The sequence below is a fragment of the Neolamprologus brichardi genome, chromosome 1, assembly GCF_056152115.1.
Source record: "Neolamprologus brichardi isolate AB-2024 chromosome 1, ASM5615211v1, whole genome shotgun sequence".
In the NCBI taxonomy this organism is placed as follows: domain Eukaryota; kingdom Metazoa; phylum Chordata; class Actinopteri; order Cichliformes; family Cichlidae; genus Neolamprologus; species Neolamprologus brichardi.
This window is the reverse complement of record NC_142104.1, coordinates 18,249,664-18,275,728: the sequence shown is the minus strand read 5'-3', so window position 1 is coordinate 18,275,728 and position 26,065 is coordinate 18,249,664. Positions and strand designations below refer to the sequence as shown.

Below are 26,065 nucleotides of genomic sequence, written 5' to 3'. Positions count from 1 at the left end.
AACTGCTGCGAATGCCTGGACTTGCACATTTTCTAAATGTGTTGGGCTTTACCAAAACATCTGGTAAACAATCCAGTTATTGTACAGAAAGTCTAAGACAGAACAGAAGAAAAACTGGGGAAGGCTTGGATGGCTTATCATTAAAAGCATACAAAGCCAGCTGTATAGCACAGCTGCCAGAGTAATTTTGAAGTTTACAGATCTACAACATATGCTCAAATTCAAGAAACTTCAGCAACACTGGAGTCCCTGTCTGAAGCCCTCATGCAAAAACAACCCAGTTTCTCCAATGTTTCTCGGGTTTGTTGGGTTTTTCTGTATCTATGAAGCGCCTTGAGGCGACTTTTGTTGTAATTTGGCGCTATATAAATAAAATTGAATTGAACTGAATTGAGTTATACAGGAGGAATAAAAAAGAAAAGTAAGGGAATGTCACGAATATCAGTAGAACAGTACAATTAATCTTGTCCTCAGCTTTACTGTTTTATTTATTTGATATACAGAATACAGTGTATAAATATAATATATATGAATATAAACATTTTACACACACACATAAAATACACACATATCATTACAAAACATAAATACAAATAAAATAAAACAAACAGTAAATAAACCAATTAATATTCAACTTCTAAGCTCTGTTAATAAAAGAATACAATATTTGGTGCTAGGGCTGCCACAAACGATTATTTTGATAGTCGACTAGTCACCAATTTTTTTTGCGATTAGTCAACTAATCAGATCATCATCCATTGGACGTAAAACATACAGCTTAAAGCACCAGCATGCATCTCCTCTTATATAACTATCATTAGCTTACAGCTTTAAGTTTTTAAGGTATGTGCTAACTAAAAATAAAGAAAAGATGATAGTTTATTAAATTTTAATGAAATCTGCAGATTGTTTCGGTGAAGTTTAATAAACTCCTTGCTATCTAAATTATAACAGGACACCGGAGTATATTCTCGAGCATCTCACACTTCTGATAATCAGTTGTCTGCTTGAGGTTTATTCAGCTGTGTAAAAACTATAACTTTAATCTCAGCCAAACCGATTTACTCAGGAACAAATAAAATACTGAAAAAAGCCAAACAATAACATTTTTAAGTTATCTAAGTGACTTATATATGTTTAACCTGAGTAGCGAAAGACGGCGGTGGGTTTGAAAACGATTTGCCCGGAGTCCGGTGTTCTCACCGGCTCTAGTGAGTCTTGAACCCCGGCTAACTATCGAGCTAGTGGGTAACAGACGTCTCCGAAAACGTCGGAGCGCTTTTGAAAATATGTGGTGTCTTGATAAACTGAGCAGATATTTGAGGTTTACACAGCTACATTCTCGCCTGAAAATATGTTAAACGTTTATTTTGTGACCCAGAAAGAATAATAAGAGTAATATTAAAACTAACTAGCTGCCGCCATTGTTGTAAACTGAGCAAGGCCGCGCTATGAATTCTGGGATAGGTTGGGCCACGAAGTATACACCCGACCCATCCTTCAAATCTGGGGAAATGAAGGACGCATTTCTCAGCCGCATTTGTCGGAGTCTTCGAATTTGTACAGGCTTCGTTGTGTTGCTGTAACGTAATCGGCCTACAAATGCTGGCACAGGAAGATGCGCTTCCGGAATTTGGACACAGCTACGAAACTGGACACTGCTTCTTCTTCTTCTTTGGGGTTTAACGGCACCTGGCATCCTTGTACATACAGTGCTGCCATCTTCTGTTTCAGTCTGTTATTACACTCTTAAATCCTACTACTTATTCCTGCGTCTTTTGGGATCTTACAAAGCTTCAAACAACGCGTCGACTATTAAATCAGTCGTTGACGATAGCCGACGCAATCGTGACTAGTCGACTAATCGTGGCAGCCCTATTTGGTGCACAAATGAGTCTGCTGTGAGGAATGACACCTGTTATTTTAGCTTTAAGTGACAGGTTATCTGTCTGTAGTGTTGCTGCATGTAGCAAGAGACTCCCAGCAGTTAACAGACATTTATGAAACTTGGTTAGCTAGCATTACCCAACATTCTGTTCTGTGGCATACAGTTAAAAACAGTTTCTCAAATTATGTTTATTATTATGCTATGATGTCTGCCATTTTTAAGATGGTTAGTTGTGGGTTTTTAACTATGTTATTTTTTTTTTTGCATCATATGATTAGAACATGAGTAAGAAGGGCACACATTATAATAGAGATCTCATCCAAATACACTCCACAGCACTCCTAATAGCCAAAAATACATTAAATATAAACCCGCACATAAGTCACAGTAGGCATTTTGTCTGTTCATTGGTGTTGTGGTACTTTTACTTTTCTTCAATCCCCCTCAAGTCTCCATTTTAACTGCATCTCAACCCTTTAATCTCCAATCTATTATAGTGGCGTAAAAAGCCTAACTTCATGAAAATGATGTCACTGCACAAATATTTACAGCCCCAACCATATATTTCACTACTACATAGTTGTTCTATCCTGTGCATTTATGAGGAATAACCTTTCAGACATGGCTTAATGAGGGTGCTGAAAACTATAAATCCGCGCAGATATTACTTCTGGAAAAACAATTTAATAAGACCACAGTCATCCTGAATTCCCATCCTGAGATAAGCGCAGGCAATTCCAAGTTTACAATCATGTTGCCCAACTCTGACATATCATTGCGACAGATCACATCCATATTCTGAAGCTGGTGAGCACAATTACACACACAGTGGCAATGGGTGGGGAAGCAGTCATGTGATCAATTGCAGGAAAGATAATAATTTGTTTCATTCAGTAGCGCCCTAACCGCTGTGCTTGGAAACCAGTCTCCAGGGCCATTACATAATGGGCTAAGCTGTAGTTAGCCATAAAACTGTCGAGTGGTTACACATCACAACGATGCCAGGCCAAAGAGCTGCACACAGCTTTTAACCGCTACAATAGCAGAGCATATTGTAAGCCAGTAACACTATGTCTTTTAAAAAGTGATGACAGAGTATTAAAACTCAAAGTACGATGTGTTTGGGGAAAGTGCGCCCACCTGCTTGTGATTAAATTGATGCTAATAATAGGAATGCAGAGTAAGTCACAAAAAAAACTTGGAGAATAAAAGCCAAGAAACACTACAGTAAAGGTCCAGAAATCTAACAAACTAGTAAAATGAAAGCCAAACAAATGCAAATAAATAAATATATATCTTTTGTATGAGCAAACCAGATTGAGCTAAAGGAAACACAGCACCTGAAAAATCCAAAGGCAAACACAGCAACAATCCCAAATGAACACAACTGTATGATCTACTTTCAGTTTAAAAGTTTGTTTCTGTTTCACGGTGGGGTCTTTGATACAACAGTCTGTTTAACCCTACACCCAAACAATACATAACTGTGCTGCTGCTGGAAGCTGCTGAGGGCGGTTTTGATGTCTAGGACACAGCTTCTTATGACGGAAACCTATACTGATGGTGTGACTCCTAGCCTGGGGGAGGGTCATCTCAGGAGGAGGAAGAGGGAGATGTGGAAAGGGGAGGGGGATTAAAGAGAGGAAATAAAGACATGAGGGGAGAGAAGAAAATTGTCCTGTAGCCTGCAAGCCTTTCAGTCCTGCTGCCTCCAGTAAATGATGTGCCTTAATCTCAATCAGTTTTTTTTAGGATGTCTTTCCACCACCAAAGGGCATATGAGGGTGAGTTGAAAGGAGTCACTTACTTACCCATTATGTTTGAGTTCATAAAAGGTGTTGGGGACAATCCTTCATGGGACACTAATCGACTGTCACTCAAATGATCGCTGTAATGAGGGCTGTCTGCGAAGCCCTGAGGGAAGAGATCAGAATATTAAGCACATTAGTAGGCAACTTTGATAATTGTGTGCTATAGCGTACTCCTAATTAGCAAGGCGAGAACACAATTGATGCCAATAAAATCTGCAAGAGAAGCCCAAAATTTTGAAGAGAAAGATGGTTCACATTAATAACACCGGTTCACATTTAAACCCCCAGTATCTGCCATAAAAAATACAAGAACTCTATAGATGTTTTAGTAACCTCTCATAACAAGCCACTATGTGCATTGCTTTTGTGATCTACTGGAAATTACCATCGTAAGGAAGGCTACACGAAATCGGTCAAGAAGAGGATGTTTTAGTAGCTAGCATAAAACTACTAGCTAAGTGGTAGTGAAACTGTAAAAAGTATCAAGTAAATTGGAAAAGTAGAACTTCTGAAGTAAAAATTGTATTACCTCTCAACAAATAGTTGGCATCCTCCATGTAAACTACATGCACCATTCAAATGCTACTGACCAAAGCAATCACAACAAGGCCTTTGGTCCAGCATCGCATACTTCTTTATGACCAGTCTCACTTAACGACAAGTCTGGCACACATTTTTCTACTAGCAACCAGTGACTACCAAAAGGCCCCTGTAAGACTGAGGCCTTACTGGTCCTGGGCCATCAGGCTGTTATATTAACCCAAGAGATTTTATCATGTTTTACCATTATTTTATGTACAGGGTGGGCAATTTATATGGATACACCGTAATAACATGGGAATAGTTGGTGATATTAAAGTCCTGTTTGTGGCATATTAGTATATGTGAGGGGGCAAACTCCTCAAGATGGGTGGTGACCATGGTGGCCCTTTAGAAGTCGGCCATCTTGGATACAACTTTTGTTTTTTCAATAGGAAGAGGGCCATGTGACACATCAAACTTATTGGTAATGTCACAAGAAAAACAATGGATAAAATATATCATGCAAACGGAATTCCAAACCAAACTCTTTAACCCTCTAACACCAAGTGTGTCATATATATATATGATGCATACTTTTTTTTCCTCACCTAAAAATAAGAAAACATAAGAATTTGCACAATACATTTTTAAGCAATAAATAGCACATAAATGTCAGATGTAGCAAAAATGATACAAATGAAAATTCATACATAGAACTTCATATTTCTTCTCTTGTCTTTTTATTTGATTCAAGTTTCAATAAATGCTCCAGTGTTGTTGTTGGGGGTTTTTTTTGGCAATTATTTCTTAGTTCAGGCTTTACATGGTTAAAACAGGTCTCCAAATTCCACAAACAGGCCACCGACTTTCTCAGTATAAGAATTCTGTGCTGCCATCTTAAACCCAACAACTCTTTACCTTAAATGTATCTATAGTTCTATAAAATCAAAACGTATAAATCCAGTTTCTTAAAGTATTCTGTCTTATTCAGTCGTTTTGTGCAAGTCATAAAATGTCTGTATACCATTTCATGTTTGCAGATGGTGTTGTTTAACAGAAGAGGAAGAAACACAGTGATAAAATCCTCCACCATTTCCAGGTACCTGCAGCTTAAAAAAATTGCCTTTTTTTCTCCTGCAGCTTAACAGTGCCTTTTCATGACAGTTATCAGCTTCAGGAGCTCAGGTCTAAATATCGGTCACAGTATGGTTTTTGAAAACTTGGGGTCCCATGTAATAAAAGATGCTTCGTTACAGTGCTAATCCCAAGTCCTGTGAAAATCCTCCTGTGCTCCAGTAAAATACATCTTCCCAAACTACATTAACTCCCACCAGAGGGACCGAGCAGCAGTGGGCTTGCATTTGTATGGAGCTATTTTCACCAACTCATACCCATTGCATTCAACATACAGTTAAAAAAAAAAAGAAGTAAATCTTATTATCCATCTTTTCTTGTGAGTGGATGGTGATGGAGTAATTTCAAAGGCAGTGGAGTGTTGTGCTGTGTCGAGGGAATCCTCAGAGATTCCCTATTGTGCTCCTGCCAGGCCGCGCTCACTGTTAATCACACCATGAACCGACTCAATAACAACAACAGCCCCGTGAGAAGCTCTAGCACACATACACAGACTTACACATACGGAAAGCATTTCTTCTCATATACAAGTAAAAAGCATCAACCTGACCACTCTCTGCAAGGTTGCTGACCAAACTATGAAATACTGAGCTATGGTCAGCAGACAGTGAAAACAATGGTTAAACAACAAAAATAGATTCTAATCATAAACATAAACATAAACATAAAAGCATATGAAAAGCTCTACTTTTTTCTTCCTTTTTAAAATTTGTGCAAATATCAAGGAGAAGAAAAAATGTGTGGTGTCACAGAGACTTATAGGTTGAACTATTTCTTGGCTGGGAACACACCAACTTTCAACAGTCTCTGCTTGTTGCCTGGCAAAAACTGCTCATGGCCAGAAAACAATCTGACAAAAGTTGATATCAGACCAAATTGTCAGCTCGTTAAAACTGTTTTCATCCTCAGTCTTACTGCATCTACTCCAAACAGTTTCCAGGGGAGAGGGGATTTGGTTTTCCCTCGTCGATCACTAGAGACCAATATATCTGCCTGAATCTAACATGAGGTTAAGTCACTATGCCAACATACTAGTTTAGCCAGGACTTTAAAAGTGTGGCAAAGAAAAAAACAGTTCAGTAGCCATGCCTCATGGGTGAAGAAAATAAGTGAGCACTGGCAATTTAAAATTTCACTTTACGAGCACTTAGCTTGGCAACAAGTAGCAAATTGTACTTCCACTAATGGCCATTTGAGGCTGGCTTCAAAAGCGAGCCAATCCCCACAGACTCTCTGGCTAAAATGCCAAACTTCAGCTATGAAACAAACACGTTTAGAGCCTGATACAAACAAATAAGTTTTAAGGTTTTAAGGATAGATTCCCCCCTTCGTAACAACTGCAACAAATCCATTTGGATTTTATGAAGAAGTGAAGTTAATGAAGACATTATAATGTCCAATATTTGGAATCACTGAGCTGGACCTCTCACTAACGCCTGCCTTGTTGGCGCCTTTTTAATTGAATTAAAAAGACAAACAATAAGGCCAGCTGTGAGGTACAGCATAACCAAGAAGTTTATGCTCGAGTTTTGCTGAATGAAATTCTAGTTTGTTTTTGTTTGTAAGTTATATGAATGCAAGGTGCACCCATAAACAACTCCAGGAGGGGTCAGTGGATGATGACAGGACTACATCCATCTTTTATATACATTCTATGACTGACAGTAGAGTTAATCCTGCCCATAATGCTGACTGGGAATTTGTTGCTTACTTTTCCACTGAAAACCTGCAGTTTCATGGAGCAGATGGATTTAAAGGTCTGCAGCCAAGCCAAACCTGACACGAAATTTAATGTAAAATTGCAATTTTTTTGTTGTTAAAATACACAACATTTTACTAGACTTTAGAGCAATATCCCCCTGTTTTCACCCTTAAAGGTGAAAAGATATCTTTAACATACAGTGTTGTACAAACCATTCAACTCCATACAGTGTATATATGTATATACATTTATAAATATGTATGTAGCTAAGTAGCTAGGTAGCTAGATAGATAGATAGATAGATAGATAGATAGATAGATAGATAGATAGATAGATAGATAGATAGATAGATAGATAGATAGATAGATAGATAGATAGATAGATAGATAGAGAGAGAGAGAGAGAGAGTTATACATTTATATATATTTGACTCTACACAGGAAAGTTAAGCAAAATATCAAACTGAAAAGCACTTCCTTTCAGTTTTATAATTGCAAAGCAGGAAGAGACCATCAGGGTCAGTCAGCAGTGCAGGAAAAAGAAGTAGGAGGGTAACGGTCAATCCAAGCTTAGTGCATGTTTCTACATTCATCTGCGTGTTCACACTGGAACTGTTAGATCATCAATCAAAGGTCCCTCATCATTCCCAAACACTGGTGGCCTACATCCATCCAAGACACTAACACACGCTGTCATTGTGCCACAGGGCCACGTTAGCACTGGTGGCTAAATAACTGTCAGATCACTGTGGCAGCGTACAGGCCGGAGCCCATGCCTCATTCCCCAGTCGCTCGCCACAGCGTTTAAAGAGTCATCTCTTCCACACTCTGTGTTGCATCCCAGGTGAACATGTGGCTGCATGTGGCAGCTTGGGAAGTAATGATATGGTCTTGATGGATGCGTGTGGGGTCGAGTATCAAGTTGGGGCAGGGCACTAGGGAAGTGGGGGTTGTTGTGTAGTGGCGGTGGGCACAGCCCTGCCTGTCAGACCGCCAGCCTACAGCCACAGCTGCCCAGGATACATCGAATGGCTGGGAGCCAAGGTCAGCACGCCAGGGCTCGGGACTGTTCACAGTCGACTGGTCACACACTCGTAGCAGCAGCTCAAACAAGCTCAGGGAAAACACTGAATTCCCTTTGTAACACACTGAAAGATGAAGCACTCAGATTTTTTTCCACGAGCAGAGAAAAACTGGGAAATCTTAGAAAGTAAGTCTTGTTTTTGACTTAGTTATTTGATACTAATTTAATAAGTTCTATGAATTACACTGACTCAAATCTCCAAAGTTTCACCTGAGATAAGAACAATCAAAGAGTCTGTTCTACTGTTCTGTCTCTGCCTAAAAAAATTCAGGAAAAAGGGGGAAGCAGCAAGATTTCTGCAGCTCAATTTAAAAGTCTCATCTTCTGTAAAGATGCAGAAACATATAAATGATGGTTTAATTGCAAATAGGTTTTTAAAAGTTTATCTTAGTGGAACAGCTTCTATAAATTGCCTATGCAAATGTCAGGCTCTAGCTGGGATAGTTGATTCAGTAAATGGAACTCAGTAAACAGATGTATTTGAATTATATTATCCAGAAATCTCAGTCTTTACACAATATTTTTCACTAGATGGTTTGTAAATGCAAAGTTGGCAATCACAAAAATCCGAGTTACTCTAACTATTACTGGCACCACCTGATTTTAATATTGGCCTGTTTTGGTTATGGTCTGTCCTGAGTGCTCAGGTTCAAGAAAAGACATTGACAAGTTAGTAATTCACATCATCACAACAATACTCCCTTACTAATGCTTATAATTAATGATTACAATTAGGTTAAATTAGCCAAGATTATTCACTTTGTCTCTCTTGTGTGCAAATTTATATTAAGTTAAAAAACAAGGCTAGAAAATTGGTTACAGGAAACGTAAGACAGATTAGTTCTAAATGGAAAAATGGATCTGAAACAAACAAATGAAATGTTCCATTTATGAAAATAACAATGTTAATATTTAGCCTGTCTACAAATTTGCATCATACATCATATCCATTTCCACTGCAGGTGCCTCATTATTTTAAAGCTTTCATTTAGGTAAATTTAAGCAAAACACTATGCTAATCAATCATTATTTAGCTGTTATCGATTACAAAGCACATGAACACTATGGCTTCTTCAGTCAGTTCAGTACTGCCAAACACAGACATTTATTTAGTAGTGCTGGGGTTATTACTTCAGCCATGCTGTGTTTAGACTTTGGTTGCTGTGGTTTCCTTTGCCTGCCTGGCCAAGAACAGTGTTACGGTTTACCTACTAACAGCCCACCATTACTGAGACTCCTGTAGTGACTTCTGGTCAGCGCTTGTGGTCGGGGCTGCTGTTTAAAATGTAAATTAAAGCAGTGTTCTCGTAGCTATGCCGTGCAACAAGCACATATATCATGACATGAGGAGATTTTGCTGTGATATTAATATTTAGTGCAGTTATGCCTCAAAGTGAACCATTATGCTCACGTCTGCCCCTATATTTTTATTCTTTCATTCTACTACAGTAGCTTTGCATGATTTCAAGTTTAAAATATTCCCTATTTTACCTTATAATTTTTCTTTTCTGCACCTGTTTAGTTCATTCACTGTCTGAAACAAGCTTTTTTAGTTCAACACTCTTAAGCCAACATTGTGCTGCACCTTGTTAACATTAAGTTTCAATAGCAGCTTTTGGTGCCTGAGATGACCATGATATGGTTCAGTCATTCAACAGTAAAAACCTACAGCAACCTCCTTGTGACAGGACAAATCAGTTGGTTGCCCTGTGACCACACTGAATGCTTACTGCACATGCAACACCCTCAACCTCAGGGTGACCACTTTTGATCACAAAGTGCTTGCACAATTCGTAGCAAGGTGTCTCCAAAAAGTCATGGTCTGACTTGGACTGCCCGCAGTCACTCACAGATGAGGGAAGCTTTATAAGTAACAACTGTCTAATTTATAAACATAGATGGACTGCCAGCACACTGTAATCAATCTTAGTCAGTCTGTGCCAGTGAGCTTAAGTAATCTGCAATGAATCTCTTTGCAGTGGGGACGCAACTCAACTGGTTGGCAACTGGTTGAAAGGTTATATTCTCTCTTCTATATGAGGTTCTAACAGGACCAGAAGTGGTTAATAATTGAATCTCTTTTTAATGTGAATTTCTGGGAATATAGACAGCAGGCATCAGTCTTGTCGTGTCTTGATGTACCAAAATCAATGAAAGACAGCAACAGACACCTCTCTTTACTCACCATTTGTTTATACAGCACTCTGCATTTAATCATTAGTTATTCTTAAACTCTGGCTCTCTTCCACAGTGTGTCTTTTGTTCTATTTCCCTGCCCTCACCCCCAAATGGTTGAAGCAGATGACTGCCCCTCCCTGAGCCTGGTTCTTCTGGAGGTTTCTTCCTGTTAAAAGGGAGTTTTTCATTCCTACTGTCGCCAAGTGCTTGGTCTGAGGGGGTCGTCTGATGGTTGGGGTTTTCTCTGTATCATTGTAGGGCCATTAACTTACAATTTAACGTACTTTGAGGCAACTGCTGTTGTAATTTAGTGCTATATAAAACGTAATTGAAACGGTCACAGACCAGGTCCTCGTCTCAATGCAATCATTTCAAAAGTAACAAGATTGAAGTCCATTGCACATGTTCAAAATAATTTTTGTCAATGTATGCAATGTAAGCAGTATCATCTGTGAGAGATTAACTGTACATACTGTATGCTGACTCCACTATATTGAACTTCAGCTATGTTTAATATGAGATACTTATTCTCTCAGCTGATGCCTTTAGGGGTCGCCACAGCAGATCATCTGCCTCCACATCATCCTATTCCTAGCATCCTCATCTGTCACACCAACCGTCTGCATGTCCTCCTTCACTACATTCATGAACATCCTGTGCGGTCTTCCTCTTTTCTTCCTCCCTGGCAGCTCCATACTCAGGACCCTTTGTCCAATATATATATTTTGTGAAATTTTTTGTTATATGTTTTCAATTCAGTTCTTTCCTTTTATTTAGTTATTTCATGAGTATTTTTCTGGCGGTAAATAATAATAACAAAAAAAATTTCTTTTTTTTAAAATATGCAGCTTTTCTCTGAATCTAATTAGGTCACCTTTCAGATGGTCAACAATGTTTGCGAGCAGACATCAAAACTATGTGAACTGTATTAAAAAAAATATCTCTAAATACATTATTCATTGAAAAACCTGAAACTGTCTGGACAGATTACTATAGTCTATTGAGCTTTACAAGAAATGCCGCTTCTTTCCTAAACCAGCATATGCGGGATATAATATTCTATAGGGTATATAAATCAAATCTGTAAGGTACGTACGCAGCTGTGTGTGAGTGTTGACATGCATGCCTTATGGAGGTGCAAACAGCTGTCTGCTGGCTGATGGTGTGCCTTGTAATGTCAGAATCACTCATTTATATGCACCTGGAGCAAAGATATCTCAAGCGTCTCAGTCTTATAATTCAAATCAAGCTGCCTATGTTACCATAGCCTGTAGATGTTCATTCGGGAAGGGCACAGAGAAATAAACAAGGTAACGCAGCTCGAGTGGCTCTGACATTTAACTGAATTCTAATAGAAAGTGACAGGAGATTGACATTAAATGAAATTCATACAGGGCATCTAGAACAACCAATGTGTGAGGGACAAACAAACGGGGAGAGCTGTTCACACTTGCTCACACAAACAGTGAGATGTTCTCACTTAAACAAAGAGATACAGTTTCACATGGAAATGAACATGCACACATCTTGTTCGTTATTTTTTACATTTCACATTTACATTTACAGACAGGCTGATTGGCCTGCAGAGATGACCACAAACCATATTTTCCTGCAATGCAGCTTATAACATAATAAACATAATATTGTCTTGTTTTCATGGAGAATAAAGTTTTTAAATGTACGGCAAAAAGCACCTGCTTATTCTGAAGCTCAGTTTTCCGACTGAATCAGTGGATCAACAGATAAAAACCTTGCCACTATTTTGGTAACAGATTAATCCTTGGCGTTTTACATTCTCAAATTAGATTATTTTGCCTGCATTTCTCTGTTTTATATGATTTAAAAGTAAATATATTTTGTTCCATTAACCAACAAATGGAGAAACAAACCCATATTTAATTTAACATGCGGATATTTTCACTGCTCTCAGTATTAGACACTCAAACTGCCGATTTAGTTTTGCAAAACAGTGACAGGGTATTTTTTTTAATCTTTCATTTATATCTTTAATTTAGTCATCTATTTTCTGACAGGGATTGAATTATTGTATCAATCCCTTTATCAAAAGTCTTATTATGTTATTGAAAAAGACCTTGCCTCATTGTGGAAATGAATAACGAGCACCATTTAAATATAGCCTGAACTGAAATATTTTTAAAACTAAACAGAAGCTCAAGGATAACACCAGATTCCAGTGTTTTCTAACCTTTGCTGGTCCCGTCTGTCACACAAATACATGTCTATCATAGGTCCAACAGCAACAATGGTGCTGGGATAAAGTCTTTCTTATAGTAAGTGTTAAACGATGTGCTGTGGAGCAGAAAGGTCACTCAGGAGCATTATCGTGTGGGTCATCTTACCCGTGAGGACTCATAAGAAGGACTGGACTCATAGGAAGGACTGGACTCGCCACCTGGGGTCCAAGATGCTTGGGTGGTCCGCTCATCCATACCTGTCAGAAACAGAGAGCACAACTCAGTCAGAAAGTCACAATTACCCTCACAGTTCAGTGTACCCCTACCACATGTACCTGTGTCTCAAACAACACCGGTTTATTTAGTGTTCCTGTGGTTGTGTTTAACACGACATCTTCTGTTTATAACTCACTGTATATAATGACCCTTATATTTATATTTGCTTTTGTAATCTTTTTAACTATAAAAAATGTTTCCTCCACATCTGTTCTGGCATGGCTAGAACAGTGGAAATGTGTGGAAAATATATCAACCTTTTTTTAACATTAAAGGCTTCTTTCAGATTTGCTGGCAATTTTTTTTCCATAATTACGAATCTGTTTTTGGGAATTTTCAGACATTTCAATTATGTAAAGAGTTCGTGTGTTTCCGCACGGAATGTTTCAGTATTTTAATTCAAATATTACACATCTATAAACCAGATGTTTGTTTGGATATACTTTTAAACAACAGCATGGATAACATAAAGATTTTAAAAAAAGAGTCAGACTACGATAACTTCATTTAAAGTTGTTATTAATTTGTTATGCCAGTTTGATATTAAATTGGCACAACCAAAGCAAAACACATAATTTACTCAAGCATAACTTAAATTTTATAAATGTTTTAGTTTTAACAAAATTTATTTTGTAAGTAGTAAAAGACAAGCATGAGAACAATCTATATAAATCTGTGTTTGTCCAATTTGTGTTTCTAACTTTTTTTTTTGGGTATAAAAGTTATTATAATCCATAATGAATTAGATTACATTAGAATATGCTTTACAGATAAAGGAAAGAGTTCACGTGTGAACTAATAATAAAACCAACTAATTGTACTATAACAAATTAAATTTCTGTGTCCCTGTTTGACTGTGAATTCCTTCTACAAGATTGACACCTAATGAACCAAACTTGGCACATAGGTACATCACACAGATATAACTTTTATCCATGTGACATGATGCTATCATGTTGCCTGGCAACCACCTACCAGGACTAAAATGACCCATGAGCAGCGTTCATGCACTTACAACACCTTATAAAAGCATTGTATAATTTTCATTTCACAACAATAATATCCTATTCAGCAAATATCGAATGTAACTGTTTTTCATATTTTTGAATTGCAATGTTTAAATCATTAATATTACAGTATAACATCTGACAATTAAATACATTATGCTATATATAAAATATATAATATAGTATGACTCCTATATCTACCTATTTCTTTGTCAAAACAAATCTACCACCCATATTTTTTTTAATTTTCTCAACGTGATTAAGTTTACCAGTTTGACAACAGCACAATAATAATAATGGGAAAAAAATGCACTTCTCTTTTATTCTGGCTTTTCCAGCTTGAAATGTTTTCTGTGGGTTTTTTTTTTTCCTTTTTTCCTTTTTCAATTTTCATTATTAAGAAATATATCTGAGTTTCGGGTGGTTGTCTGAACAAAACAAGATATTTGCATATGCTGTTCATTTTCTAATATTTTATTCAGGAAAAAAAATCTGGAGGAAAATAATTCACAGATTTACTGATGACAGTAATTAAGTAAACATCTTCAGCCAGCAGCTTTGCATATAACAATGACCACAAATGAGCAAAAAAGAAAAAGAAAAAGAAAAACCTAATAACCTGGGTGGGTCACAAAAAACAGACTCTTGTCTTGCTTACAAGTTGGAAATGCTATTTAATTACAGGTGCAAGCCTTTGGTCTGATTAACACCCAGACTGCCATGACAGCAGTGTGATTTTTACAACAAAACAAAAAGAAAAGTGACTAACTGATATCTTTAAATGTGACACATAAATATATTTTTCCTTCAAATTCTTCTCATGTACCACAAAGCAACCAGAAACTTGGTAATCCGATGTATGGCAGGCTAAACAGCTGAGCGCTGAAACGTGATAAAACTCATTTTCTAAATTAAAGAAAACCTGAATGTTTCAAAACTCAAACTGATAAACAAATAAAATCAATAACGCCAACCAATCTGCAAAGCTAGAGCATCTGGCACAGCTTGAAAAACACAATATCTGATTTTTACAATCTAATTTATGTGATATAGTCAGTAACAAATATTTGATGCCTCGATTGAACATTATTGTGCTCCTGTAATAGCCAAAGTCACCACAAAGAAAACATAACTGCAACGCGGGTAAAGCGTCAATATTCTCGAAGTTATTGATTGTCCCTGTTGTAATAATATCTGTCCCAGTAAAATGCAATCCCATTTGTTCATTTCCAACTTCAAATAAAGAATATCAGATTTTATAAATATTGGGTATGCTCAGAAAAAATAATACAACAAACAAAAGAAAACTTTTTTTTTACACTTTAACAGGTTTAACAAATTTAACAGATGATATGCAGCAAAGTTGGTCTAATAATCAAAAAAGCAGAATTTTTCCAAGTGAAACTAACAACTTTAATAAAAAGTAAAAAGCAAAAGTTAATTATGCACAGCTAAAAACAAACCTATAATCACTGATCAAAACGTGTTTGGTGGTGGTCCTCTGATTCACCAACATCTAAATACAGCTCTGCAGCCCTACATGTAATGTTCAGTTTCACCTAATGAGGTTCAGTGCAGCTTACCAGGAACTTTTTATGCGTCACTAAAGCTAATAATCACAAACAAAGCCCTGTGGTGTTACCGAAAATTGATGAAGATGTGGAACAATAATTACAAGATACAGAAAAAATACCCAATCTGAAATGATACTGCAGTTAGATTTTTTTTTATTTTTAGTGTCAATACTACAATTTCAGCTTCCATTCTGCCAAGAACTTCTTAGTCAGAAACCTGTTTGTCTAATTATACATTTTACCCGAAAGTCAGTGACATTTCTGTAACCAGAAATCACGCACCAGTGAGCAGCGCAACAGATAAGTTTCATCCTGACAGACATGGTGCTTTGCTGCTTGCACGGAGTAGATTCATTTCCTCTTCTTCAGTGGGCAAACTATAAAGTTAATTTGTCTCGCTTTTGAGATTTGTCGGTTTTGTCATCCACATTTGAGGCTGTGATACTCGTGTTACTAATTGAACTACTAGTGTTGGTAGTGTGATGACACGATGGTGACATGCTGTCGCCCAGCTGAGGCCTTTTACACTGTGAATGTAACAATGGTCAGTGTTTGCAGTCTAGGCCACTGGTTGTCATCTTGTCTGATTACCATCTCCAAAAGGGCTCTAGGGTTCCCTCTCTTCTCGGTACACAGACAGCCACCACAATGAGATTACTCACTGATACAAGAGGATAAAGAAAACACACAAATACACTGGCTGGCTGCAATGTAAGCATAATGAAACATGGAGAATCTGTGCTATCCCACCAGTAGTACTTAGTGCCAAGGATCATTATAAAATACTCCAAATTCATAAAACCAAGTGCAGTGTACTAAAGAACCACCAAAAACTATCAGCCACCTCTGGGCCTTTTTAGCCCCTTAAGCTCACCGGACACTTCCACACAGTCTGACGATTTACCTTCCTGCCTCAGGTTCACATTCATCATTTTTTTAAGAAATGTTTGGTCTCTGAGTGCATCTCAGGGTGTTTTCCACTATGTTAGACTAGAAGTTTTTTTACACTGATAGAAAGGGGAGTTTAACTGGTCCACCCGACTTGAGATCAAAGTGGGCTTTAAGTGGCCTGCAGTGTCCAATGACTTTGATGTCCCTGCATTAGACTGAGCTCATTCTTTTGCTGTTCTATGACTTTAAGACCTGTCCACCTCATCCGATTTTTGTTCTCCAGCTTAATTGACCAGCAAATTTGTAGGAACATCCCTAATATTCAGTATGTAGTCCATCAAACCATTATCAACAACATGTTTTCAGTAGAATGCTCTGGGTAAAAAAAGCAAGCAATGTGGTTGTAGTGGGTGTGGTTGTAATAACATGCTGACTCCTCCTTTCTTACCATCTCTACGGCATCATTCATGAACAGCTTGCACCAAACCTAGATTCAGTTAAAAGCCATCCAACAAAATTACTTGTGCACTTTTTGTACAAATGACAAGATTTGAGCATTAAGTTCAATATTACTGATGCAAGAAAATCCAACAAGGCTGTGAAAGTGTCTGCTCAGCAAACAGCAGGAAAAAAATAGCCAAGCATTACAGTTTGTATTTAGAATTTCACTACTAGTGACACTTGCTGAGATAGGAATCTATATTATCTTACTCACTTGGAGAATGAATACTTTCCATCACTCGAAAACAGTTGGCAGCACAACCACACACCAAATGTTATGCATTTATTTTACAAAAAAGAGCATTTGGTCCTGGCAGTATCTGAAATACACTTAACATAACACATGAGGCCCATAATACATAAATTGCTCCTATGGGCAAAGACAGTGACACATTTTGTATACAGTGGTCCCTCGCTATAACGCGGTTCACCTTTGTGGCCTTGCTGTTTCGCGGATTTTTTTGTGCAATTTTGCATGCTTTTTTTTTTTTTTTTTGCAGCGCATTGTGTTCTGCGTCCTGATTGGCTGTAGACCATTATCAATCAATCTCGTGCCGTGTCTCCTGTACAGTAAAGAATGCATTCAGCTTGTCAAATTTACATAAATCTTCGATCGCTAGCAGTGTGACTCTGAAGTGCTGTACTGTATGTTTGTAAGTTTTCTACCCAACAAACACACCAATGTTGACAAAACTTTTATACACCATCAAAGGCACCTGCGGGTGAAAAGTGTGAAAATTTTCATGCCTGTCTGAGAAAAGTGTATAAAATGTGTAGTGAGGGATTTTACAGCCTTAAAAAAAAACCTATAATAGCCTTAAGCCTTAAAATCTATAATAATTGTCAAAAAATTAAGTCGGCTACTTTGCGGATTTCACATATCACAGGTTATTTTTAGAACGTATATATATATATATATATATATATATATATATATATATATATATATATATATATATATATATGTGTGTGTGTGTGTGTGTGTGTGTGTCTTACCAGTCATTTGGGAAACCTCAAGAGCTGTAGAGTAAGTTTGAAACAGTTATGCATGTACTTTCTCATTCTCATATTGGGTTCTCAGTTTTGGACCCTTGGGCTATATCTATTTCCATGTGTGCATCATGGCGCTACATGAAGAGCGTTGGCAGAGGAACAGAAAAAAAATCTAAATCAAGATGGAAAAAGGCTGCAGTAAAACTGATGGCCAACTAATAATGAGTTGCAGCTACTATATGGAAGTACACAACTGTACTAAACTGCAGGATTACAATTTGCAAAAGACCATGAAAAGAAGCTTGATGAATACTGGGTGTATAATCTTTGTCTATATGAGGCCGAGATAAATCTGTTTGACTCAGATGAGGTGTGTGGCATGAAAGTGGGCCAGACGACCACAGTAAATGATATGCAAACAGTAACACACAAAAAGGACTGTGATGACCTGTGGTTTGTGTATTTGTTGAGTTATATTTTATTTCTTTGTACAGTTTTGCTTCTTATTTGGGGGGGTAAGTACATTGAACTTGTGTGTAATAAAACCTTCTATATAACAAAACACTAGCTAGAAATATTATTTCCTGTCTCCAGACACCAGGTACTAGAGACTAGACGAATCTCCCATAACTGCCCAAAGGAGACAGACAAGATTCTGACGAAGATCTGGCCAGGTACACTCAAAAAACCAGAGCAACGCAAACATATCTCGAGCATTTCTTCAGATATTGGTGCAACACTATTATCCCACTTTCCCAGTAATAAAAAGGTCGACTAACGCTCATTACCCTTCTACCATGGGGCCTTTAATGCAGTAAATGAGGGCTGTGGATCATTTGATAATCAGATCTATTTTACAAAGGGATGTATTCACTTCTGGCAAATAGTGCAGCGTGATATAGTTTCCATGTCTGTTAGAGTAATGCTAGGGTTCACACAGGTCTGAGTGACGTAAATTTCTACATCGCAAAGATGAGTGTGAGGCTCTGTGCAGACGTCCACATGCCTGCCAATTTTTTTGTGACCACACAGACTTGTCCATGAAGACACTACTCCACAATACACAAGTACACATGGGCCCCTCAGGGAGAAAGTTTTTGGTCTTGATGTCTAATTAACGGTTTCTTGTATAAATGATCTTAGAGCAGCCCAGTCAAAACCATGACTGTGCCAAATGTTTTCACGCAAATCACAATAATGTGAAATAGCAACTGGAATCAGACAAATCCAACTGATTCCAACAGGGACACACAGGGTTAACATCAACCCTCCATTACTCCATATAAGCTACACTTACACCACACCTTTTTATTTACCACAATCTTTTGCACTAGCTACAAATACTGGCTACAAAACAAACATGTCCATGATTACAGCTAGAAACAGTGAATTTCAAACACGCTGTTTCCTGACATAATCGACAATCTCAAACACTATATTTCAACAAATTTAAATTAAGACCTGTTAGCCCAAAATTAGGGATGCATCTAATCGGGACAGAAATGTTGATAATATGAGGTGTGATCAAGAAGTGTCACCTGTGTGCCGGTGCAAGACAGCACAAAGGCATGAAGCACAGTTCAGGCTGTTTGCTCTGAATGTTCTCCCTCAGAAACTTCAGACTGACCCCAGAGGAAAAGAAATTCTTATGCACGACCGTGTGACTATCAAGAAAAACAAACGGCACACTCATGGATGTGCTCCTGACCTCACTTGCCACTTTTGTTCATTGACACTGACAATTCTTTAACTGAAACATGCTCATTTGTAGATGGACACACTGGTTTCATGACCAGTGACGATCCTCCACAGTTTGAAAGAGAAGTTTAGGATTGTTCTCTGCACAAGTTCAAGGGTGTGTGCAGAAATCACAGAGCACACAGTGCAAGTGGTCATAGCGGGACATGCAGGAAGGAAAAATAAAAGTGGGGCTGAAAATGGTCAAGAGATGCACATGAAGATAATCTTAAAGGGAGAGATCGGGTAAACTCAAATCAGATACGTTTTTTTTTCATGATCTGGTTTCCAGAACATTTTGATTACATCTCATAACATTCTGCCTTTACTCCTCCCTTTCTCGCAGGGAAAGATTACTTTTCTCTAGAACTTCTGCTCTACATCACACTGCCCTGATTCATTTGGCCAGAAAAATATTAACCACTGCAAATGTCTTATTTGGCATCTATATTAGATATGAGAGGAGCTGGAGCCTATTCATACGGTGCAAGTCTGTCTATCACAGGGCCAACACAGAAAGACAGACAACCAAGTTATGGTTTCTCCAATTCTGCTATCAGAGATCAGCCAAACAAATATATTAGGACTTCAAGCATCCACTGATCTAAGATAACCTGAGCCACACTCCAGCGAGTCCACATTCACAGAGCCACATCACCAGCCCTACCTTTATATTGAGAAACCTAATGATAGTAGGGACCTGATTTGTTTTGCATAATTCCTTTTAAGAAGTTTATCTGTCCCCTGGATTTTTATTTCTTTTTCAGGCAAATCTGAGATGCGGTCAGGTGTAACAGAGGTGAAGAACGGACATGGAATTACCCCCATTACAAACTAATATTTTATTTTTAGAAACAAACACGGTTATTTAACAGCAAACAAAGATGTATTGCAAATTAAAGAACAAAAACATCTGAAGTGTTACCATAAAACAATAATTACAGTAATTATATTTCCAATTTAAAACTATGTGTGGAAAAACTATTTAATTATCACACTCATATTCACAGAAACAGCCAATTCAGAATCACCACTTCACCCAACACACGTCTTTGGGCTGCGGGAGAAAGCCAGGGTACATGAAATGAACTCACACAGGGAGACTTGAGCCGGCCAGTGTACTCAAACTTAGGAGCCTTCCCGCGAGGTGACACTACCCTGCAGGGTATCGTTCCTTCATACACGGTTGAACAATTTTAACTGGCATATGCTTACATCCTGCATGTATCTTCTCTGTAATGCATTTCTAAATTGTTGAAAACCATCTTGACTTTACAGGCAAGAGTATTTATTTTTGTTAGGTGACATCAATCTGATAATTAATAACCAAATCTGATGCTTTGCACACAAAACTGACCTCAAAGTGAGGCAGCAGCAGTGACGCTCTTTTTGTAGCTACGACCGGCAATGAGACATTTAATTTTGGGATCCGTCTGACTGACAAACCAACCTACAACAGCTGCTGGTCACAGTCAACAAATGTACCACTACATACCCACTAAATGAAAATTACCCATTTCACAGCAGCCCCACTCCAGTGAAGAGTCAATGGCCTCATCAGATTTGCATCATCAACACAGCTGGAGGAGAGAAATGATGAATCTCCGTTAGAGCCACTTTGGCTATTTTTTCCAATCCATCTTTCTCTGACACACTTTTGAAGGGTCCTGCATGTCCCACTCTGCCTCAATTATCTGGCTATGCCCAGCTGAGATGCAATAATCCAAACCCTCATTCCCTGCAATTTCCACACTCATGACTGCACACTCACTTGCCTTAAGTTCACAATCACTTATGTAGGTGCTTCTTCCCCTACCTTGAGGATCAGAGAGACATGAGCTCTGGCTGTAGGCTAAAGGGAGGAGGGATTTACCCGCTATAGGTGTCAGTGCTGGAATATTTAAATTAGAACGTATACATGCATACATATGCAAACTAAATTTAGCCTCCTGAAATTACAATCCACTGCAGAGTCAAAGTTGTGCGGATGCTTGTTTGTTGGAAAAAAGCGGTATAGCTCATACGAGCAGTTTTTGCTACAAAAACACAAAATACTAAAGCAGACAATAAATTCCCTCTCGCTATTTAGATGTAAGACACTTTTAGTGGCTCATCTTCTCCATGATACTGCAGCGTGATATAGTTTCAGTAGTGAATTTTGCTGAAGTTCCACAGGAAATATTTAAGATGTGACTCAACAAAATACAAAACATTCAGAAATTTGAAACTAAAAAACAGAAAAGCTAAAAAGCTATGAAAATCTTTCCAGAGTGTCTCTAATAGCAAAATATATCCTGTGACACCAACCCATAAATGCATGTAGAAATATCATGTAACTCAAAAACACTTGAGTGTAATCTCTCCGTCCTACATCTAATTATTTATCAATCAAGTTATATATCTATATAGATATATCATTTTTTAAAAACACAGTGAATCATTCAATCTCAATTCATCCAATTAAAAAAAACCACCATGACATATTTTGAGTATAATATTAACAGAAAGGTGCTCTTTCTAAAATAGTTAATTTAGATTTAGTATATGGTGTCATTCCTCAGAAATATCACAGTGAAGAAATATCAGTCCCCTACCTGCAAAGTTATGGTTTCTCCAATTCTGCTATCAGAGATCAGCCAAACAAATATATTAAGGACTTCAAGCATCCACTGATCTGAGCCACACTCCAGCAAGTCCACATTCACAGAGCCACATCACCAGCCCTACCTTTATATTGAGAAACCTAATGATAGTAGGGACCTGATTTGTTTTGCATAATTCCTTTTAAGACGTTTATCTGTCCCCTGGATTTTTATTTCTTTTTCAGGCGAATCTGAGATGCGGTCAGGTGTAACGGAGGTGAAGAACGGACATGGAATTACCCCCATTACAAACTAATATTTTATTTTTAGAAACAAACACGGTTATTTAACAGCAAACAAAGATGTATTGCAAATTAAAGAACAGAAACATCTTAAGTGTTACCATAAAACAATAATTTGAGTTATTATAGTTCCAATTTAAAACTATGTGTGGAAAAACTATTTAATTATCTAACACAAACAGTCAAACCTAGACTGTAGGGGGAATAAAAGAACTGAAACAAAGCTGCCTATTTATAAATCTGTACTTAGATAGAAAGAAGCAAAAGGAGCCATTAATACATGTGTTTAGGATGATGTCAAAGTGAGCTCTTTAAATCTGCTCTAAACATAGTTCATGTCATAATAATAAAAAAATCTGCAGATAGTATGTTTCTCACAAAATATTACATTTACAAATTGCAAATAAAATCTACAAAACATCTTGTAATTACACAGTCACGCCCACATAGTTTTTATCATTTTTGTTTTTAACCAACAGCCCAGGTGTATCCTTAGTTCAGTTTTGAAGGAAAAACTTGGTTACCAGAAGACACACACCGGTGCCAATGAGCTTTGAGCTGTAACTTACAATTCTCCACAGAAAAAGCACCAGGCTGACCACAGTGTATTTAAGAGCACCTTCCTACAATAAACCACAACAGCACATAGTTATGCCTTACAGTGCACTGCATGGACAACACCAATGTTTTGTCATCCTAGTAAAAATGCTTGTTTTGCAGATAAATCCAAATGAAAGAAACCTGTTTCATTTTTTGTCATCAGCTTGCTGCAGCAATGACAAAACAACCCGGCTGCTGAAAACATCCACAATTAGAGAAACGTTCACTGAGGTTTCCACCTGTGTAATCTGACACAATCAAGTGAAAAAGCTCTGCAATACATTTCCTGTCTGGCACTCCTGTAACTTGTTTCAAATCGGCTCTGACTTTTCAGGGAGCAGATAGTAGTGGTGGCGGCATGCTCAGATTTATTATTTTTATAAAGGTATACCTAAAACACTGTCACATGAAAACCTTCAAAAATATCGACAACGCTGTTGTCAATGTGAAACTTTGTGTTATTATTACATTACATGAACATATGCGTGGGAAGCTTACCAGAAAGGTGCGACTATTTGAAAATCCTCAGAGCAATTTCACTAGAATTTCTTGCCATTTGTTTTACTGAAGAGACCACACACACACACACACACACACACACACACACACACAGCATCATCGTTACTTGAATGATTAGGTATTATAAAAGTCAGCCCCGCAGTTCATGTGTGACAGCTCTGTTCTTGTTTCTTTGTCATTTCTCCTCAGTGTGTGTCTTTCGTTTCGCAGATAACCGACGACAACGAGGCTTTGTGGATGCACACAAGACATGCTTTCACAACACATAAAGCTCGATTGTTGACTTTCTCTAGTGGCACATCAGACAATAGATGTGCTTCGGATTCATGTCCTGTAGCGTTTGTAGATATAGGAAGCGATCCAGAAGCAGAAAAGCTTAACTCTAGTTATTACGACCAAACCACCTACTAACCCTAACCCAAAGAGACCAGAAATTCATGGAAAACACACTTAAATGTATGCGTATATTTGAGGGGCAATCATCAATATGCTCCTGTAATCTTGCTCAATAAGAAAATGTCACACAATCCCATTAAGGATATTAACAGCATTTTCCTGAAGGAAACCTTACAGCAAATCCTTAATCACAAGCTGACAAAAGAACTGCCTAATTAAAGCATCTGACAATGCGACGAAAAAATGAATAACACTCACATTAGATCAATAAAACATTTACACCCGTCTGTGTCCTAAACCAAGCTTTGTTCTACATCTTTACTACAGCACTGCACTACAATTCCAGGTGGAGGGCTCATGTTTCAAGCACCAGATGTGAAAAGCACACACACACAGAGGAGAGAGAAGAATCACATGCAATGCTGAAAACTAAGACAGTTTTCCTCCAGTCTCCATTTATATAAATAAGTCTAAACAGAACTCAAACAAATCAGAATCAGGTAAACAACCGATCTTCAAGTGCAGAATTATGAGTCATGCAAGCAGGGATAAAGAGGGACTAAGTATCAGAGGGTTTACAGAGAGGTCTGAGGGACCAGGTCCTACCTGATGCACTGAACTGACTGCTTCCAAGTGTGGTAGGCCTATTTTTTCCTCCGCTTACAGGTGGAGAGAACATCTGAAAGGAGAAACACAGAAATGCATACCTACAATTATAGCAAGTCAGATGTGCAAAAGCAACCATTCAGATAATCCAGTGCCATGATACTAAATCAAGGTTAGCCTGTGAAATCATACTACTCAACATACTAATAGGAATTGATCAATTAGTCATTTTTAAGCCTATTTAATCATCACACCTCTTGGAGCTGCATGGCAAAGCATTTTTTTTAAAAAAACCAACCTACCGCACTAAAGTCCAGCAGGTCACTTAGTTCCTTGTCAGTTCCGAGAGCGGCAATCCGCTGCTGGGGGTTCATCCTGGCGATCTAGAAAGCTGGAGAAGACAAAGTCCATCAGATTACATCTTTGCTGGTTTATTGAGCAGAGGGGACTAGTACCACATGAAATGACTGCCGCGGGAGGTATTTGTTATGGATGAAGAATAAAGACCATCACTGTGAAGTAAAGTTGACTATGGCTTTAACCTGCATGTGGAAAACACGGACAGAACAGGCGTATAATCACTGATGAAAGTGTGCAGAAATGTTTCTCTTTACTTGTTTTCTCTCACTGCGCTGATTAAGAGAGATGAGACCGTTAGTAGGAGCGCTCTGAATGGATGGCTCTGCTTGTTAAAGCCAGGACCTGCAGCATCGCGTTAGAGCGCCGACAACGTGCCTCTGTTATCACTCCGAGACGTTTAAACGACCCTCTGCCCGGGCTGTCACTAACCGCGTTAATGTCAGTGGTCTGTGCGGCTTATTTTCCACGTATAACGATGTTATCGCCTGTTGTTAGCGGAGGCACCTTACGTCGCTTAGCTAAGCGGCTAACACTAGCTGCAGTCCCTAGTTCATATGGGTTGAAAATAGCTAGCGAGCTGCAGGCAGCTGCAGCGTTTTTAGTCCGTGTAGACAGCAGTACGGAGAAGACAATGCCCTCCGATAGACCGAAACGTAAATTACAGACCACTTCAAGACAGGCAACACAGATAAACAAATATTGTAAATGATAATCTTAATTTCCAGCTCCGGAATACAAAACGCAGTGATGGTCTTTCTCAACTCCCAACTTCTTTCACGGGTCCGAAAGCTTTTTGGCAAACTCCTTCTGATATTTTACCTGTTTTCCGATTAAAATCCCGACTAGGGTGATCTGGTGAAGAGTCGTTTTCTGAAAAGACGCCTCAAAACAGCGAAATGTGGTTTTAAACAGCAATAACTGGGGGAATATCCTCTATATATATCAGTTACGAGTTTCCCTTAGGCAGACATTTTTGCTTTGCAAAAGCCTCAGCACCACGATGACATTGGTTACTGTATCCCTCCGCCGAGCTCAGCGACATGATGGTCCCACACAGGGGGAGATGCTGCGGGAGTCAGCGCGAGCTGCTGTCCTGGGTCGCGCTGATGCACGACAGGTTTATCTGTGCGTTATTATCACTGACTACTAATGCGAGTTTTAGCAGACTGTGGAGCAACACTGTTCCTCAAAATTCAGAAATAAGGGCA

General features: G+C 38.3%; 1 protein-coding gene across 5 annotated transcripts in view; it reads right to left on the bottom strand.

Moving 5' to 3' along the window:
* tcf12 (transcription factor 12) overlaps positions 1-25,855 on the bottom strand; it is an 84,269-nt gene extending 58,414 nt beyond the window's left edge. For 4 of the 5 annotated variants that reach the window (XM_006780084.3, XM_006780085.3, XM_035912324.2 and 1 more), the window contains exons 1-5: positions 25,677-25,855; positions 24,800-24,888; positions 24,498-24,570; positions 12,679-12,770; positions 3,700-3,802 (exon numbers count right to left, since the gene is read on the bottom strand). In XM_006780084.3, the coding sequence (XP_006780147.1) occupies positions 3,700-3,802; positions 12,679-12,770; positions 24,498-24,570; positions 24,800-24,871 (340 nt within the window). In that variant the 5' untranslated portion in view covers positions 24,872-24,888; positions 25,677-25,855. The remainder of the gene's footprint in view (positions 1-3,699; positions 3,803-12,678; positions 12,771-24,497; positions 24,571-24,799; positions 24,889-25,676) is intronic. The other variant, XM_006780086.3, reaches the window with a different exon arrangement.
* Between the last annotated feature and the right edge of the window lie 210 nt (positions 25,856-26,065).